This window comes from Gopherus evgoodei, chromosome 6, assembly GCF_007399415.2.
Source record: "Gopherus evgoodei ecotype Sinaloan lineage chromosome 6, rGopEvg1_v1.p, whole genome shotgun sequence".
Lineage (NCBI taxonomy): Eukaryota > Metazoa > Chordata > Testudines > Testudinidae > Gopherus > Gopherus evgoodei.
In genome coordinates, this window is record NC_044327.1 from 98,898,238 (window position 1) to 98,916,494 (window position 18,257).

General features: G+C 41.3%; 1 protein-coding gene across 5 annotated transcripts in view; it reads left to right on the top strand.

Moving 5' to 3' along the window:
* PDE4D (phosphodiesterase 4D) overlaps positions 1 to 18,257 on the top strand; it is a 960,682-nt gene that overhangs the window by 738,026 nt on the left and 204,399 nt on the right. For all 5 annotated transcript variants that reach the window (XM_030567589.1, XM_030567587.1, XM_030567590.1 and 2 more), the window contains one exon: positions 16,724 to 16,915. In XM_030567589.1, coding sequence (XP_030423449.1) covers positions 16,724 to 16,915 — 192 coding nt within the window. The remainder of the gene's footprint in view (positions 1 to 16,723; positions 16,916 to 18,257) is intronic.

The following is an 18,257-nucleotide window of genomic DNA, read 5'->3' on the forward strand; positions in this document are numbered from 1 at the left end:
CCTTCTCTGAGGCCACCCCATTCCCTCTGCCATCTCCGGCTGGGGATGTGAGCCCTGGGGTGGGGCCAGGGATGAGGGGCTTGGGTGCAGAAGGGGGCTCAGGGCTGGGGCAACGGGTTGGAGTATGGGAGGGGTACGAAGTGTGGGCTATGGGAGGGAGTTTGAGTGCAAGACAGGGGTCAGGGCTGGGGTATGGGATTGGGGAGTAGGAGAGGGTATGGGCTCTGGAAGGGAGTTTGGGTGCAGGAGAGAGTTCTGACCTGGGGCAGAGGGTTCGCGGTGTGGGCCCTGGCCGGGTGGCATTTATCTCAGGCGGCCCTCAGTCAGTGGCACAGCGGGGCTAAGGCAGGCGCCTGCCTGGCCTTGCTCATGCTGCTTCCAGAAGCAGCCGGCATGTCCGGCCCCTAGGCAGAAGCATGGCCAGGTGCTCTGCACAGTGCACGCTGACCGTACCCGCAGACACTGCCTCTGCAGCTCCTACTGGCCACGGTTTCTGGCCAATGCAAGCTGCGGAGCTGGCGAGGGGATGGGGCAGCACGCAGAGCTTCCATAATCACCCCTGCACCTTGGAATCAGACATGCCGGCCACTTCTGGGGAGCAACGTGGAGCTAGAGCAGACAGAGAGCCTGCCTTAGCCCTGCTGCGCCGACAACCGGACTTTTAACGCCCCGGTCAGTGGTGCTGACTGGAGCCACCAGGGTCCCTTTTTGAATGGGTGTTCTAGTCAAACACCGGCCTCCTGGCAACCCTAAGAGGGGCAAGTCCAGGGGCGCCCCATACAGGGGCTCCTACCACGCACTGGGCTCCTCCTGGCCAGGCTTGGGGGAAGGATGAGATTATTTCTTCCCCGCACCGGCTGCTCCTGGGACTGGGTCAGACCCACTTCTGGGAACCTCCCCTAGCTCCAGGAAGCTCCTCAGCCACCCGTTTCCTGCATCCATCACTCCCATGGGATGAGAGGTCACTGTATGGGAAGCTGCTCCCTCCCTTTCACCCCGGATACCAATTTCTCCTAGGCCAGCCCTGGATATTGTTAACATTCACAGCTGTGCAACCAGAGAGTGGCAGCTACTGGTGAGGCACCCAGCTTTGAAGGCAGCTCTGCCACTGGCAGCAGTGCAGATGTAAAAGTGGCATGGTATGATATTGCCACCCTTACTTCTGCGCTGCTGCTGGTGACAGTATTGCCTTCAGAGCTGGGCACCTGGCCAGCAGCTACCGGTCTTCAGCTGCCGCCAGCTGTGGTGGTGAAGTAAGGGTGGTAATACCATACCTTGCCACCCATACTTCTGCCTAACCTGTTGTCTTTGCACTGGGAGGGGTGGCTACGGGGGGACTAGGACACATTTTAGGGTGGCTCCAGCCCCCACAAGCCCTCCCCTAGTGCCACTCCTGCATTTGATATTTATTCATTGAATTGATTATTGTAATCCTTAATGGTACACATCTCTTCAACATACATTTACACAAGGATGCACAAAACCCCTATGTTTATTGGATATTATTAAGATTGCACAGACAAGCACTGAAAAGTTAGGAATGCCATAAGTAAAGTTACCTGTGCAACTTGAATTTGCTCCCTGTATGTGCATGCAGTATAATAGTCTTTAATTACATTAGCACATACTACTTTTTCCACAGGACAACTCCCACAAAATAAATGTTGCTCAATTAATGAGCAGCTATTAAATATTTCATTTTCGCCTCACAAAGTTTATAAGCAACTAAAAACAGAATGTTATATGGGGAAATGGAAGGCACCATACTAATAGACATTGCTACCCATCCTGCTTATAATACAAACTAAAATATATCCAAAATTAGCTTGTAATTTTTATTGGATTTAAGTACTGCAACTGTCATTTGTACTGGCTGCCTATTGTTCAATGAGTGTGCTTCAAGGTTTCTCTGTTAGTATTTAAAGCCCTAGATAAAATACAGTATGACCACATGCACTTGAGCTACTCCAGCCTTGGCATCCTTCCAAGCTAGGCTCCTGACCTGTTAGTTTCCTTTTTAAGATGGTATATTGCAGGGCTGCAGCTAGGATTTCTAGTGCCAAGGACAAAATATAGAAGTGGGTCCAGATGGGTTTAATAGGAGCCCACTGAAGTCGGTGATATATGAAGGTTGGTAGGAAAAAACAACTAATAGTATGTTAGAAGTTAAGTGGTAGGAAAGTCCGATAGTTACACCTTCCAAAAACAAAATCATATGATACAGAAAAAATCCAGAGCTCTAATGGCATTAGCTTTAGACACTAAACTATATATACACCATACTTATCGACTCTAGACTTTAAGGCCAGAAGGGACCAACATGATCATCTAGTTCAGGGGTTGGCAACCTTTCAGAAGTGGTGTGCCGAGTCTTCATTTATTCACTCTAATTTAAGGTGTTGTGTGCCGGTAATACATTTTAATGTTTTTAGAAGGTCTCTTTCCATAAGTCTATAATATATAACTAAACTATTGTTGTATGTAAAGTAAATAAGACTTATAAAACATTTAAGAAGCTTAATGTAAAATTAAATTAAAACACAGAGTCCCCCAGACCGGTGGCCAGGACCCGGGCAGTGTGAGTGCCACTGAAAATCAGTTTGCGTGCTGGCACCTGTGCCATAGGTTGCCTACGCCCAATCTAGTCTGACCTTCTGCACATCACAGGTCACAGAACCATGCCCATCCACTGCTCTAATAGGCACATAACCTCTGGCTGCATTCCTGAAGTCCTCAGATCTTGATTTAAAGATGTCAAGTTCCAGAGAATCCACCATTTGCGCTAATTCATACTGGCAAGTGATCCAGGCGATATGCTGCAGAGGAAGGAAAAAAACAAAAACAAAAATAGCCAGGCTCTCTGCCAATCTGAACTAGGGAAAAATTCCAGCCTGACCTCAAATATGGCGATCAGTTAGATCCTAAGCATGTGGGCAAGACCTACCAGCCAGGCCCCTGGGAAATATACAGGCCCCTGGGAAAGAATTTTCTGCAGTAACTCAGAGCCCTCCCCATCTACTGTCCCATCTCCAGCAGTTGGGGATTTTTTCTACTGGCAGTCACCAGTGGGCTACAAGCCATTGTAGGCTATTACATCATTCCACCCCCTCCATAAATGTATCAAGCTCAGTCTTGAAGCCAGTTCGTTTTTTTGCCCACACTGCTCCCCTTGGAAGGCAGTGCCAGAATTTCACTCCTTTGATGGTTAGAAACCTTCATCTAATTTCAACCCTAAACTTATTGATGGCAAGTTTATATCCATTTGTTCTTGTGTCAACATTGGCCCTTAACTTAAATAGCTCCTCTCCCTTCCTTGTGTTTATTCCTCTAATATATTTAAAGAGAGCAATCATTCCTCCCCTCAGCCTTCTATTAGTTAAGGTAAACAAGTTAAGCTTCTTAAGTCTCCTGTTTTAAGGTAGGTTTTCCATTCCTCTGATCATCTTAGTAGCCCTTCTTTGAACCTCTTCCACTTTGAATTAATCTTTCTTAAACATGGCAGACCACACAGTATTCCAGATGAAGTCTCACCAATATCTTGTATAATGGTACTAACACTTTCCTGTCGCTACTGGAAATACCTCTCCTGATGCATCCTAGGTTTGCATTAGCCTTTTTCACAGCTGCATCACATTGGAGGCTCATAGACATCCTATAATTACCCCCAGGTCTTTTTCCTCCTCTGTCGCTTCCAACTGATACATACTGAGTGTACAGCACAAATGTTTCTTGTTAGTCCTTATGTGCATGACCTTGCACTTTGCATTATTAAATTTCATCTCATTTCTATGACTCCAGTTTTCAAAGTCATTGAAACCTTCTTGTATGATATTCTGGTCCTCCTCCATATCAGCAATACCTCCCAACTTTGTGACATCTGCAGTATAGCTATAACAAATCTATCAGGCAACACATCATACAAATGAAGCGGCTTTCAGATACCCTCTCCAAAATAACGTACACCCTACAGCTTCCACAGCCAATTATCTTCACTGTCTCTTCCATTCTTCAGAACCCTACTATTGCTGCTTCTGTAGCTGTCATAGTCTTCCCTCCTATGCTCCTGTCAAATAATAATAAAAACCCACAAACATCAAAACCAGAACACCACACACACACACTCCCCTTTACAAACTCCTGGCTGCCAACCCCACACCTGCGGCTCAGCTCCTGGCCCCACGCCCGGGATCCCAGGCTGCCAGCCCTCGCTTGGAGTCCTGGCTGCTGGCCCCACCTGGGTTTCCACATCCACCCCCAGCTGTGGCCCCGTCTCAGCCCTCTTACCTCTGTCCACGTACCTGCCCATCCTGGAGTCATGGCCCTGCTCCCTGTCCTGGCTCTGGGGGAGGGGGGCACAGGTTAAAAGCTTGGGGACCACTGCTCTAGACAAAAGAGAGTGGTGAGACCAGTGGAGGAGGACTTTAGGAAGTATGGCCGAGATAATATTGAGAAGCGTGCCCTCCATTTTCCATAAGGGTTGCACTCTAGAGGTGCTTCTGGACTTCTTGACTATTATTATTCTTAGTGACTATTATTACTTTTTTCCTGACCAGGACATTGTTAGACTTTTTGTCTGATAGTGAGTCCTGGCAGAGTTATCTGTCTTTTGTGATTTCCAGACTTGTTTATTCTTGCAGTGCTCTGCTCTTGGGGTTACCTTTGAAGATCTTTCAGGAGTTTCTGTTTCTGCAGAATGTGACTTCTAGTTACATAGCAGAGTTAGCCCTGAGGAACATATTAAACCTGCTCTCAGAAGTTTGCATTGGGTTCTGTTTGCTTTCAGATGTATGTGAAAGAGTTGATTTAGGTCTTTAAGTGCTTGTTGGATGTCGGTTATCAGAGAGAATGCCTTTTTCTCTACATACCTAATTCAGCTCACTCTTAATTTTGAGATAATTTCAGAGCACCTCAACCACTTTTGCTGACAGCTTCCACAAGTGAATTCTCAGTGGTAGGAGCAGAGTTTTCTCAGTGGAGGGCCCATAAATTTGGAATTTATTTCCTCAATTTGATTCAACAAAGTTTGTGTCTGATCACTTTCAAACCATAGTGTGAGGTTCACTTTTAAATTAGGGAATTTAACTAAGAAGGGTAACTGTGGGATGCATTAAGATGTTGTCTTGGAGGAGCTTCACTTTAATTGGTAACAATCAAAATGTTTATAATATTTGTACATTTTTATAAATTCTAAAATAAATAAAGGTACTTTCTAAATGCCCTGTCGGGAGAGCAAGATCTGAGGGTGATAATGGATTAGATATAATCTCACACAGCCATTGGCAGGAAAAAGTAAGGCATATCCTGGAATCCATAGATTTGCAGAAGTCATTCTCAAACTGTGGTTCTCAAAGGGAGAAAAAATGATAAAGAGATTTAGATGGTGTGATTTATGAAAAAAATTAAAGGAATTTAATATGTACATCCTAGAGAAAAGAAAACTAAGTGGAGATGTGAGATTTCATAATATAAATGAGAGTAAAGAATTACGTGGTTGAATGATACAAGGGGGAGAATGTAATTTAGGTGTTAGTGATCTCTCAGCATCACTGAGGTACCACAGTTAGAGATATTCAAGAATAAATAAGAATCCAGCAACGATACAGGGAAAAGATTGGCTGACCTAGGAGTTGTTTTTCATATCTATAATCTTTGCTATGTATTCTTTCAATTTTTTTAGAGCTAACAATTTCACTATCTATTATTTCATACATATTTTTCTGCACTTGTCTATTCTAGGTTATTCAAATTTAGAAAAATAGGCTTTGCCTCTTAAATGCTGTCTCCACACGTACCAATCATATCAGTCATGGCCCTGTCATAGACTTTTATTATGATATTGGACAAGTCAACGTGTCTTTGCTCCACATTTGTAAAATGGGCATGAAAATCCCTCTAGGAGTATTGGGTCAAAAAAATCAGAATGTGTCTTAAAATTATTAGAAGTGTGGGCAAAAGAGTACAGGACAAATTCAAATTTAATATGTCATTCACTTTCATTTCTAAGCCTCCTCAGAATTATTGTTTTTCATTCCAACTATATTTTAGGTAATTTCCTCGCTGATTTCTTACTTGCATTTTTATTGCGCTGCAACAAGGCAGTTGTTATTTTGGGCTGTACACAAATGTCATAGAGCAGGTGGGAGATAATTTCCATCCACGTGGTTTTAGTGAAGTAATACATGGCATGTAGCATTCAGCTTTGGGCTCCACATTGCTTGAAAGATGTTCACAAATTGGAGGCTATTCAGAGAAGTACAAAGGGCCTGGAGGAACTCATTTATGGGGAAAGAATTAAAGAGCATAAAAATGAATATAGATTGGCTAAGCAACAATTAAGAGACTGATCTAATAAAGTTTACAAATATTTATAAGGTGTTAATACCAAGGATATCTGAATTATTAATAATAATCAGACTAATGCACACTGCTTCTTGCCCAAACAGATCAGCCATCAGCTGCAGTGGTTCACCAGAATGAGTCAACAAGTCAGTGTATTTAAGACCTTGAAACAGAATGGAGCTCAGCTCAGCACCACCTCCGCAATCTTATCCATAACCAGTCTATCCTGACACTAAACAACTGTGATAGAACACAGTGTTGCTGAACTCTGGCATTGACTCCAGTGCAGCTTTCCATTTCATTTTAGAGTTCTTCTATCATGCCATCTTCCCAGAGATGCCAAGTCTCCTTATCAGATCCCACAAACTTTCTCGATGTGCTGAATCAAAGGCCTGACTGAAGTCTATAAAAGATGCTGCACTTAGCTTATTAAATTCAGCCATCTTCTCAAAAAGTGATCTCAAGGTAAAGATCTGATCAACAATGGAACAACCAGGTCGAAAGCTTCACTGAGTATCCTAGCCTTTGCCACAGTGTTGATTCAAGATGTCAGTATGGTTTGGTTATTAATCCAGATAACTAAGTCCATGGCCATTATCATCAAGCAGCCTCCAGCTCCAGATTATAACTAGCTAAGTATTAACCCCACTGGGCAAGATATCAAGCAGGTGGCAACTGTTAAATATTTGGGCAGTGTCATACACAAGAGCTTCAGATCAGAAGTGATGATGTGACTCAATTGAAGAACTCAGGATTTATTTTTCTGAGCATGTGGGTTAACCTATTTAAAATCTGATATCCAGCTGGGAATCAGTAGGGACAGGTAATTGCTGAAGATTTGTTTTTTTTCTGATGAACAGGAGATCATTCAAGACTTTCACCTTTATTATTAAGCATTGCTGAGTGACCTTTTGGTGTCTATTTTCAGGTAACAAAGGTCAATCAAAATCCACATGTAAATCAGCTTTCTGGCTCAGAAATTTTAATATTAAGGTTATTGATAAAAAATTAAGACCAAAGAAAAGTAATTGTTGCATACTGTATTCTATTTGTCCAACCCTCTAATTTATTTACCCAGTTTCTTTATCCAGTTTATTTACCCAGTTTGTCCAAAAATCTGTACTTTCACAAATGAACCATATTTTAATAATTCTGTGGTAATTTAAACAAGTTTTGGGACAGGTATAGGGAGCCTCAGTTTTTATTGATTTGCTCCTCATGCAACTTCATTGAAATCAATGAATCTGCATAATGTGCAAATCAAGGCAGAACTTTACCTAAGCAACTTAAATACTTCACTGAAAACTCACTGTTACTACTAGTCAGTTTCTGTTTTTATTAAAAGACAAGCTTCCACTCTTTCCTGCATGTCTTCCCGCCCTACTTTGTATGACTAGGATTTGGACATTGCCTCTAACAATGTTCATTTTATGATTTTGTGAGATGACTTTTAATGACATGGTGTCACATGAGTCTGTATTCGTGATTTGAATAACTGGGTACGTGGTATGATTTCAACATCATCTGAACTGACGTCCTGCTGAAATAATTAGCATCTAAAGACAGCAAGTCAAAATGGCTGTAATAAGTAAGAACAAGATTGTGATCAATCCCTTATCTGGTTGCGGCACACAACCCCAGCACACACACTTTTTGCAGCCCACGCTAGGTCTGATTACAATAGCAGTTCCTTAGTGCTGGAACTGTTCACCACTTCTTCCCCTGGTGAGCCAGCTGTTCAAAAATGAATGGTGAAAAGGCGAGTCCCTGGCTCCATACATTGGCCTACAGAGCAGGGCCTGTGCACCAGAAAATGCAACCCCAGTGTACACTGCACTCTCTCCAACCTCATGCGCACTGGGGAACTCCAGGAGACATTGTTGGCCATATTCTTAGCCCCATAGCACAAGGCAGTCAGAGGCTGTCCATAACCTCTCTGCTGACGACAGACACCCAAAGTGTGGTGAAGTCCCCAGTCGGTGTAGAATTAGGGGTAGTCTACACTAGACGTGCTGCAGCTGCCGTGTGTCAGTGGCATAATAAAACCACCTCCGCAAGAGGCGGCAGCTATGTCAGTGCAAAAAGTTCTCCCACCAGCATATTGATATCCACACTGACAGTTAGGTCAGTGTAATTTACATCACTAAAATAGGGTTGCCAACCCTCCAGGATTGGCCTGGAGTCTCTGAGAATCCACATCCATTTCCTGGCGACTACTGAAAACAAGTCAGTAGATTTTAATAGGATATTTTTTAAAAATGACATTATGTCATGTTGGAAAAAAAATAAGATCGCCTGGAATAGCTTCAGTCAGAGTTGGCAACCGTACACTCAGAGAAGTGGCTTTTTCGCTCCCCATAGCAACATAAGTTACACGGACATAACTCGTAGTGTAGACGAGCCCTCAGTGAAGTTGGCTCATACATCTCCCTCCCCACAGTTGCAGTGGAGGTGAGGTTGGGGGAAAGGAAAGAGAAGTGCCTGGAGCATCATACATTCCAGCGGGTGCAATTTACGGTAGTGCCTGGAGTCAAGCCAGGAATCAGGGAGCTTGTAAACAGCACTCTCACCCTCTGCTGAGCCTGGCAGAAGCTGGATGAAATAAAGAAACAGGTCCTGTGTCTCTGAATTCCAAATAGTCATTTTGAGCTGCTTATAACTTTTTTCAGTCTCGTATCTTTCTGGCTGAAATGTGACAGGTTTGTTCTAAGCCAGGGAGCTAATTCTTGCGGAAAGTTTGAGTGAAAGTAGTTCCTCCATTTTCAAGAACCAAAATACAGATTTCCCATTATGCAATTATTGCTGAACAGCTCTAACTTGTCAGTGGTAAAACCTTGAAATTTGGCAGGGGGATTGGCTGTAGGACATGGGTGGGTGGTAGAAATGGATTATGGTTTATCAAAGGTTTAAGATTTTTGAAGTGTTCTTTGCATATTCACAGTGCATTTTATAATGCAATCCAATGCCACAGTTCTGCCTCTTTGTTCCTTAGGAAAGTTTGTAGGCATAGCTATGTCTTTTTCTGTCATTACTGAAAGTGCTCAGGGACCATGGCTGTTTTCTTACAAACGAGAGAGGTCTGTATGGATGGCCACAAGAGATCCTCCTTACGGGTTGCACATATTGCACAATAGAGTATTCTTATGCTGTCTAGCAAATAGCTGAACATGGTGGAATTCTTTTTTTTTTTAATTTACGGAATTCTATACAAAGCGAACAAAACTACATTAAAAGATCATTATGGCTGTTAACTGCATTACACAACAGTAAGGACTTGACAAAGCTAAGGTTGTGTCTGCCCTTTTGTGTGTATGTATTATGATACAATGTCTTAATACATAAGCAAATATTTTTTTTGCCCACAGACTCTGCCTCATTCTCTATGCATATTGGAGAGAGAATGAGGGAGGCTTGTATACTATATTGGTCTAGTGTCCAGAAAAACCTGTCCTCATTCAGCGCAGAAGCTGTATTGTGTTGTGAATGAGACAGTGTTTTTCCATCAAAAGGGAAGAACTCAATGAACTGGGACCCAGGACATTTAGGTCTTTTTCTGCCTCTGCCACAGACTCTTTATGTGATTTTTGAGCAAATTATTTAATCTTACTGAGTATCACTTGGTATAATAATACTTCCCACCTTGATGGGGCATTGAGAGTATCAAGACATTTATGTTTGGGAGGCACACAGGTACCCTGTGAATGAACACTGTAGAAAAGTGTTCTAGGTTGCATCTAGTCCATTTTGAGTGCAGGGTTTGGATGATATGCAGTGAATGAGACATAGGGGCATCCTTTGAATGGTGAAGAAATATTGAGCATGTTGTTATTCACTGGGCATTGTCCTTGTACATGGAATGAAGAAGGGTTCTGTGGGGAAAAAACTGTATGTGATCCAGTCATTAAAAGATTTTTTTAAATGCCTACATATGCATGGGAGAATTAATGTTGGTATTTCCTATCTTTGGGGTGTTTCTCTTTGGAACCTTAAAGTTCTTTTAATATAGGTATGTTTGGTATATCATGTTTTATGTGCTAGATTCTCCAGTTCAATATAGCCACTTTGCATTGCATAAGTGATGCAAAAAAACTGGCCAAAAAATTCCCCTTATACAGGGGAACTTTCTGCCAGTGAGAAGATGGCAGAGGCTGCTCTTCAACCTCCTATGCCAGTCTTTCCCCTCTCTCCCCAATATAAAGTGTGTGAGGGAGTATTCTGGGGATGTGGTGTGGGCAGAACAGGGAGGGTATGTGGATGAGCAGAGTTCCACTACATCCATTTCTTCATTTGAGTAAGATTTCTGAGAAAGAATAGTGTTTACAGCTGCTCCCTGCAACTTAAACTTCCTTCAGGGCTGGAGGATGAGAATCAGGGAGCCACTACTGGCTCACTGCAGTTTCTACTTGGGTCGGATATAAATCTGCCCACTAATGAATTTTAAACTGTAATACGTTAGAAATATATATAAAATGAACTGACAAATTACCTTGTGCATGAAAGTCCTAAATTAATTTGCTCATTATGGCTGTCTATCCACTTGGCAGTGATGTGGTCGGTCATACTAATTCATGTAAATAAGATACATGCTTCACCCAGAGAATTAATATATTTTCTTTTCAGACTAACAAACTCTTTTGTTTACAGTCATACACATATAATAGTTTAGTGTTTTGTGCCTGAAAGTTTTTTTTAGTAAATCCTGTATTTCTCAGGAACTAGCAAGGTCTACAGAAAAATTGTAAGTGCTCCAGGGTTATTGAAATTTTATATTATGTCAGCATTTTTTTAATTTCTGGAGCATCATTATCTCCCGCAATCTGTACCTGACTTATTTTCCATAAATGCACCATCAATCAACTATTTTTCATAAAAAACCTACGTGAGAGAGTCATTTGGGGCTCTTCAGTAAAAGCTCAAAGCCTGCCTGATTCATTTGAAGCTGATTCCTTTTTTGACTTTTGACACCCATCTAGTGGATACAGCACAGTATAACAATCTTAAACTCCAAACACTTTCAAAGTCACAAAAGTCCTCAGCCTCATGCATACTAGTGGACGTCCAGAAATATAGATTATGTCCCCCCTCATGTCAGGGATGATTGAATGCCACTCTACTGATTCTAGCCTACATGTTTTTAAATTTTAAACTTTTTAAAACATACAACTTTGCATCAGTGGAGGGCAAAATCATTTGCATCAAAGCGCCAGAAATCCACACTGGGAGAAATAAGCTGTGTAAGTGAAAAATTCATACCTGATCCCCCAAAAGGGAGATTGACCAACCAAAAAATATTGCTAGAGTATGCAGGGGTGTAATCAGGAAGACCAAGGCACAACTGGAGTTGCAGCTAGCAAGGGATGTCAAGGGTAACAAGAAGGGTTTCTACAGGTATGTTAGCAACAAGAAGATGGTCAGGGAAAGTGTGGGACCCTTACTGAATAGATGAGGCAACCAAACCCAAAAACTCAAAGCAAAATGAGCCAAGACCACTGAACTTTGCAATGTTACCACCTGAAACAACCCAGCCCATGCGCATTTGAATCTTGATGCAGTTTTCTGAAAACAATTAAATGGAATTTGGGGCCATGTTTTCAAAAAGTTCATATGACTCAATATTGTTTTTTGACTAACTCAAACCAATTTCAGGTTTCATAAATTCTCTTGCTTTTTGGTGTTGCTGATTTTACACAAACTTACAAGTAGCATGGGAGACAATCTCATTACACAAGAAATAATGTTTTTTTCCCCTAACAACAATTAAAATAAAAGTCAGCCAGCCATCTTCCACCACGCCTAAAATTATATTAAAGATGGCCTGAAGAGCTTATTAAAATAATTTTGAAAGCCTTCTGTCATAAACAGATAAGAGTTAATAGAACAGAAGTACTTCATATCTCTTTTGCCTGTAAAGGGTTAACAAGATCAGTGAGCCTGACTGTCACCTGACAAGAGGACCAATCAGGGGACAGGATACTTTCAAATCTTGAGGGAGGGAAGTTTTTGTGTGTGCTGTTAGATTTTGGTTGTTATTCTCTCTGGGTTCTGAGAGTGACCAGACATGCAACCAGGTTTCTCTCCAATCTCCCTGATACAGGTTCTTATAGATTCAAAATAGTAAGTACTAGGTGATAAGGCGAGTTAAGCTTATGTTTGTTTTCTTTATTTGCAAATGTGTATTTGGCTGGAAGGAGTTCAAATTTGTGTTTTGCTGAAAGGATTTTAATTTGTACTTGTATACTTAGGCTGGGAGGGTATTCCCAGTGTCTATAGCTGAAAGACCCTGTAACATACTCCATCTTAAATTTACAAAGATAATTTTTACTGTTTTTCTTTCTTTTATTAAAAGCTTTTCTTGTTTAAGAACCTGATAGTTTTTTTTTTATTCTGATGAGACCCCAGGGGACTGGGTCTGGATCCACCAGGGAATTGGTGGGGAGAAAGGAGGGAAGGGGGAGAGAAAGGTTAATTTTCTCTCTGTGTTAGGATTACTTTCTCTCTCAGGGAGAATCTGGGAGGGGGAGAGAGAAGGAGGGGGGAAGGTGAATTTTCCTCTCCGTTTTAAGATTCAAGGCGTTTGAATCACAGTGATCTTCCAGGGTAACCCAGGGAGGGGAAGTCTGGGAGAGGCAACGATGAGGGAAAGGGTTTACTTTCCTGGTGTTAAGATCCAGAGGGTCTGGGTCTTGGGGTTCCCCGGGCAGGGTTTTGTGGGGACCAGAGTGTACCAGGCACTGGAATTCCTGGTTGGTGGCAGCACTACAAGTTCTAAGCTGGTAATTGAGCTTAGAGGAATTCATGCTGGTACCCCATCTTTTGGACGCTAAGGTTCAGAGTGGGGGTTTATACCATGAAACCTTCAAATCCTTAACAGAAGGTATGTCAAGAAATTATGCTGGCCCTGTACAGTTTAGATGTTAGCGATATCTTCAGTGTACTTCAAGAGAAGTTGCACCAGACTCTGTCTACCAGAACTCAGGTGCTAACAGGAGTAAAACCTTTCAGTTAAGTTTTAACATGTATCTTGTAAATGACTTGGGTTTTTAAACTGCTTTTATGACGCTGTGGAGTTTTTGTAAGCATTCTGCTTCACTATTAAGTGATGTTTTTGAACTGGTTCATGTTCAGACATGATTGAACTAGTGGAACTCTATTTATTAATAATTATCCTTGGCCAAAGTTGTCAGGCCTGGCTATCAAAGGTAGGTTCCTAAATCCATAGTTACCTAAATAAAAGTGCCCAGATTTGTAGATGTGTGAGCATGTGCATCTCTCATAGATTTCCACAGGAACTGTGGGTGCTTAGCACTTCTGAAAGCTTTAGGCAACTAAGCTTTAAAATTTTGGCCATTAATAAACAATAAATACTATTTATTTAAATACCAGCGTGCAATGGTGCTGGAACAGTTTTTATAGTGGAGGTGCTGAAGGTGGAAACCATGTATTTGGGTTGTTATCACTACTTCAAGCCAAGGGGTCTGGCAGCACCCCTAGTTCTAGCACCTGTGCCAGTGTAGGGTATATACAGTGCTTTATTGTAAGAAAACAGCAGACTTCTAAAACTCATTTCCTTCCCCCACCAGAAGTTGTCATCCTAACGACTCAAACAGATATAGCATGAATTTAAAAAAAAAAAGTAACACAGATGAACTGCAGGGGAATTTTGTCTACATAGATGCAGGACATATGAGTTTTAAGGCATAGGAGAGTGTTCGGTGAATATTGACTGGGATGTTCTTCCAAGAGTATGGAAAGCATTGAAAAAATGAATGGAGACTAGAATGGGGCAAAGAAAATAGGGGAGGGACTTGAGGAAATTGTAGGGAGCAGTATCAGGTTGTAGGAGAAAATTAGGACAGAGATAGAAGCAGGAGCTGGATGGGTAGAATGTTTTAAATGTGAAAACGAAAGGCTTGAACTGAATCTGGAAGAACAGGGAGCCAGTGCACTGATTTCAGAAGAAGGCCAACAAGAATATCATGGGTAACCATGAGCCTTTAAATGCTATGCTTTATTTCTCAAATTATTATATACATTTGAGATTTGGAAATTCTGTGGGGCCTGTAATAATAGGGTATTGGTGGTCACAGAAAACATACTCAGATATGAGCAAAAGGAATTAAAATATAAAGACAAAGGTTCAAGAAACCATGCATTTCAGGATATTACTGATGATCTAATCAGTGAACAGTTCTGAAAACATCTGTTGGGCTCACTCTACTGAGTCCTTGTTGAATACCATTGTGTTGAATAATTTTTCGGAGAAGATTTGTTTTCCTTTTCTGTATTCAAACCATTTGTGAGAGATGGCATATGAGGTGATGAGAGATTCAAGAGAAATGCAGCAGAATGCCTGAAATTCAAGGAAGAATAACAAACTGATTGAGGAGAGGATAAAAGTAAAATATATAAACTCATGGGTTTTGTTTATACTCTCTTATGCAATGCAGACCTATCTCCAGAGAGTGGATTGCTGAGAATTGAGACATAATGTGAGGGCTGTTTCTCCTTTCCTCTGAAAGCTGTTTTCTAAAAAAAAATTTTTAATGAACTTGTTTCTTTTCTAAGCAGTATCATCTCTATATTGGATGTTACCATCTCTCCTACCTGCCCAAAATATTCTGATGGGTCATCAGTTCCTACACTCACTCTCCCTTCTCAGTTGCTTTGTTTCTTTCTTCATTGGCTACTTGAAAGAGTATCTAGTAGTATATGATGAATTATGTTTATTACAGTAGTGCATAAGGACCAACCAAGAATGGGGCCCCATTGTGCTAGGCACTGTGCAAACACAGAGTAGCAGACAGTCCCTATCATGACTGATGGACAAATCAGACCTGACACAGGCCATTCAGAGTAAATATTTAATATTTGATCCATCCTCTTTTAACCGCTTCACTGCAGCAGACGTTAGCAGCATTCTTTAAGAATCAACCTTTAACTTCCAACACTTGCACTTCAGCAGAGCCACACCAGGTATATAGTGCAGATCCCAAGGTCCCCAACATGTATTTTCTGTTATGGAGCACTGAAAATAGAACTGTTTATATCTGTAGAGGCACAAATGGCCAGGGTACCAAGTAGCGCCCACTTACAACTGTGCCTGTCCAGAAGACTGTACCCCATCCTATCAGATGCAGCCCTGACCTTGTGGTCTACACATTCATCACCTTCAGATATGAATACTGTGTAATGCATTGTATGTAGAAACTGAGCTGTGTGCTCCAAAAATCCCTCCATCTGGTACAAAATGCAGCGGGCAGGCTGCTAAGCAACACAGGTTGCCATGAGCACATCATCCTGATGCTGTGCACTCTGCACTAGCTCCCCATTGATTACAGAGTCCAGTTCAAGGCTTTTTGTTCTGAGTTTTCAAAGCCCTTTGTGGAATTAGTTCTAGCTACCTAAATAAAACACCTTTCCCTTTCTCTGTGACCATGGCCTCCCATGCCAGCTATGCTCCTTAGGAACCATTACATTGTTGACCAGTAGACAGAGCTTTGCCAGGACCTGGATCTAGACAATGGAAGTGGAACTCACTGCTGCAAGAAATAAGAATGGCCACAAAGCTTACTGTGAATAGCCATAAATGCAAAGCTAATTTCTTTGACCTAGCTTTACAGTAAGAACAACCCCTAATACACTCACACCTCATAATTCTATTCAAGCATTATATTCCTACCTGCTGAGAATAAAAATAGGATAGCTGTTGTTGTTTTAATATTTGAGCAATTGTTAGATATTATGATGCCCATGTAAGAAGCTAGATAGGAATCATATCCCTTGGAGTGGGAGAGAGGGAGGCAGGTCACAAAACCAGGGGGACAAGGGCATGGAGGAGGAACCAGTGAAAGTGGGGAAAGCTTCTGGATCCACTCTGACTCCCTGGTGCTAATGTGTTCTTGTGGGCAAAGGGCTGAGCAGTTTCTTGAAAACCACCTTCCCTCCATGTTCCTACAGTGGTCCCTCATAAAGCTGACCATAGGAACAACTCCAGCTCATTGGCCCAAGCTTTGTGTTTCTGCTCTTACAGCACACTTTTCAGCTGAGCAAACACATGCACTAAGTCCATAGTGCCACCAGTGGACACCCCACGTCCCAGGAAGCATGTAGACTTCAATAACCTTAATAGTGATTTATCTCTCCTCCCCCCTAGTCATTCTTTCTTTGGTTATCAGCAATTCCACAGTATATTTCCAGAGACACCTGTTATTGATTTAACAGTGGAGTTGATCAGCTGTATATTTTCCCACTATTAACAGAAGGTTTCAGCTACTGAAAAATGTGTTAGAGGCATCTGCTCTTATAGCTGCATTTGTTTTTTTCAAAACTCTCAGCGTAACTGTGGCATAAATCTTTTTTTACTCCCTCCCCCTCTTTCTTACAGTTTTGATGTAGACAATGGCACATCATCGGGACGGAGTCCCTTGGATCCCATGACGAGCCCAGGGTCAGGGCTAATTCTCCAGGCTAACTTCGTCCATAGTCAACGTAGAGAGTCCTTCCTCTACCGGTCAGATAGTGACTATGACCTCTCTCCAAAGTCCATGTCCAGGAACTCTTCCATTGCCAGCGACATGTAAGTGTTTAAAAAAGAAAAAAAGTTGACCTTCCACGTTTTAGCTATCATTTTATCCTATGTTAATCACAAGCCCAGGCAAAATGGTCTGTTACATTTTTGGTACCATAAATCAGCTCCTTCAGAAATCAAAGACAACAATCACAAATGCTGCTGAATTCACTAAGAGTTTTTAAAATCAACCTTACACATACAAACTATTTTTATGCAGTTAATTAGTTTTGTCAATCTGATTTCAAAATAACCAAAAATATGTCAAAACAGCCCATGGAATTCACTCAGTTTCTGAATGCTACCTTAGTGATTTTTTTAAGGAATGTATTTGACTTATTTTATATATATAACAGCCTCAATGATTAAAATAAGTCAAATACATTCCTTAAAAAAATCACTAAGGTAGCATTCAGAAACTGAGTGAATATATATATAACAGCCTCAATGATTAAAATAAGTCAAATACATTCCTTAAAAAAATATATATATTTTTGCAAGGTGCGCAACAATTATCCTATGTAGCCTGTTGTAAACCTCATGGTTTCCTGTGGTTGTGGACAAAAGAAGTAAGGAACTGGAGAATGTATTTACTTTTCCAGCATTTCCACAGGAACAATTTCTCACAAGGTTAACCATGTAGCAGCTAAATTGTGATAAGCTGCCCTTTTCTGAAAATGTTTATACTTTGTTCCTAAAAGTACACTGCTTTGGTAGTACAGCATGGTGGTGAGAGGGATCAACAGTTTGTAAGGAGGTATCCTCACCCTTTTAAAATTGATACATCTGTTATGTTGCAATCCAATCTATTCGCAAGGCTCAAAATAAATAAATACATTTTTTAAATTGTCCTTTTGAAGTATTTTTGTGGCTCTGACAGGAATGATTTAGCAGATTCCAGGGATGAGATGACTCCATCAGAGGCAGAAAAAGACTTCAACTTCTTTTCACTTTGGTGACAAAATTTTAACAAGGGTTTCTTGAGAGGCTCCTCCAGCTTCTCACTGCTTTTTACTATTCTTCTGTTTTATGTACTTTCTGCCAGACAGGCTAATCCTGCAAACACATACCAAAACTGATGTTACTCATATGAGTAGTCCCAAGTCAAATGCAAATCTGTTTTATTTATAAGGCACTAAAAAAACATGTCATTCTCTAACCTTTACTAATTTTTAAACTGCTAAAAATGAATAATAGCCAAACGATTTTTTAATTTTTTAATCTGCTCCAACTTTCATTGCTGAGTATGTGTTTAGGGTTGAATTGTAAACCCCTAAAATGCTTGCAAAGGTCCCCTACTGAACAAGAAAATCAGGAGTATACAAACATCAGATTTTGATGTAAGTGCTAA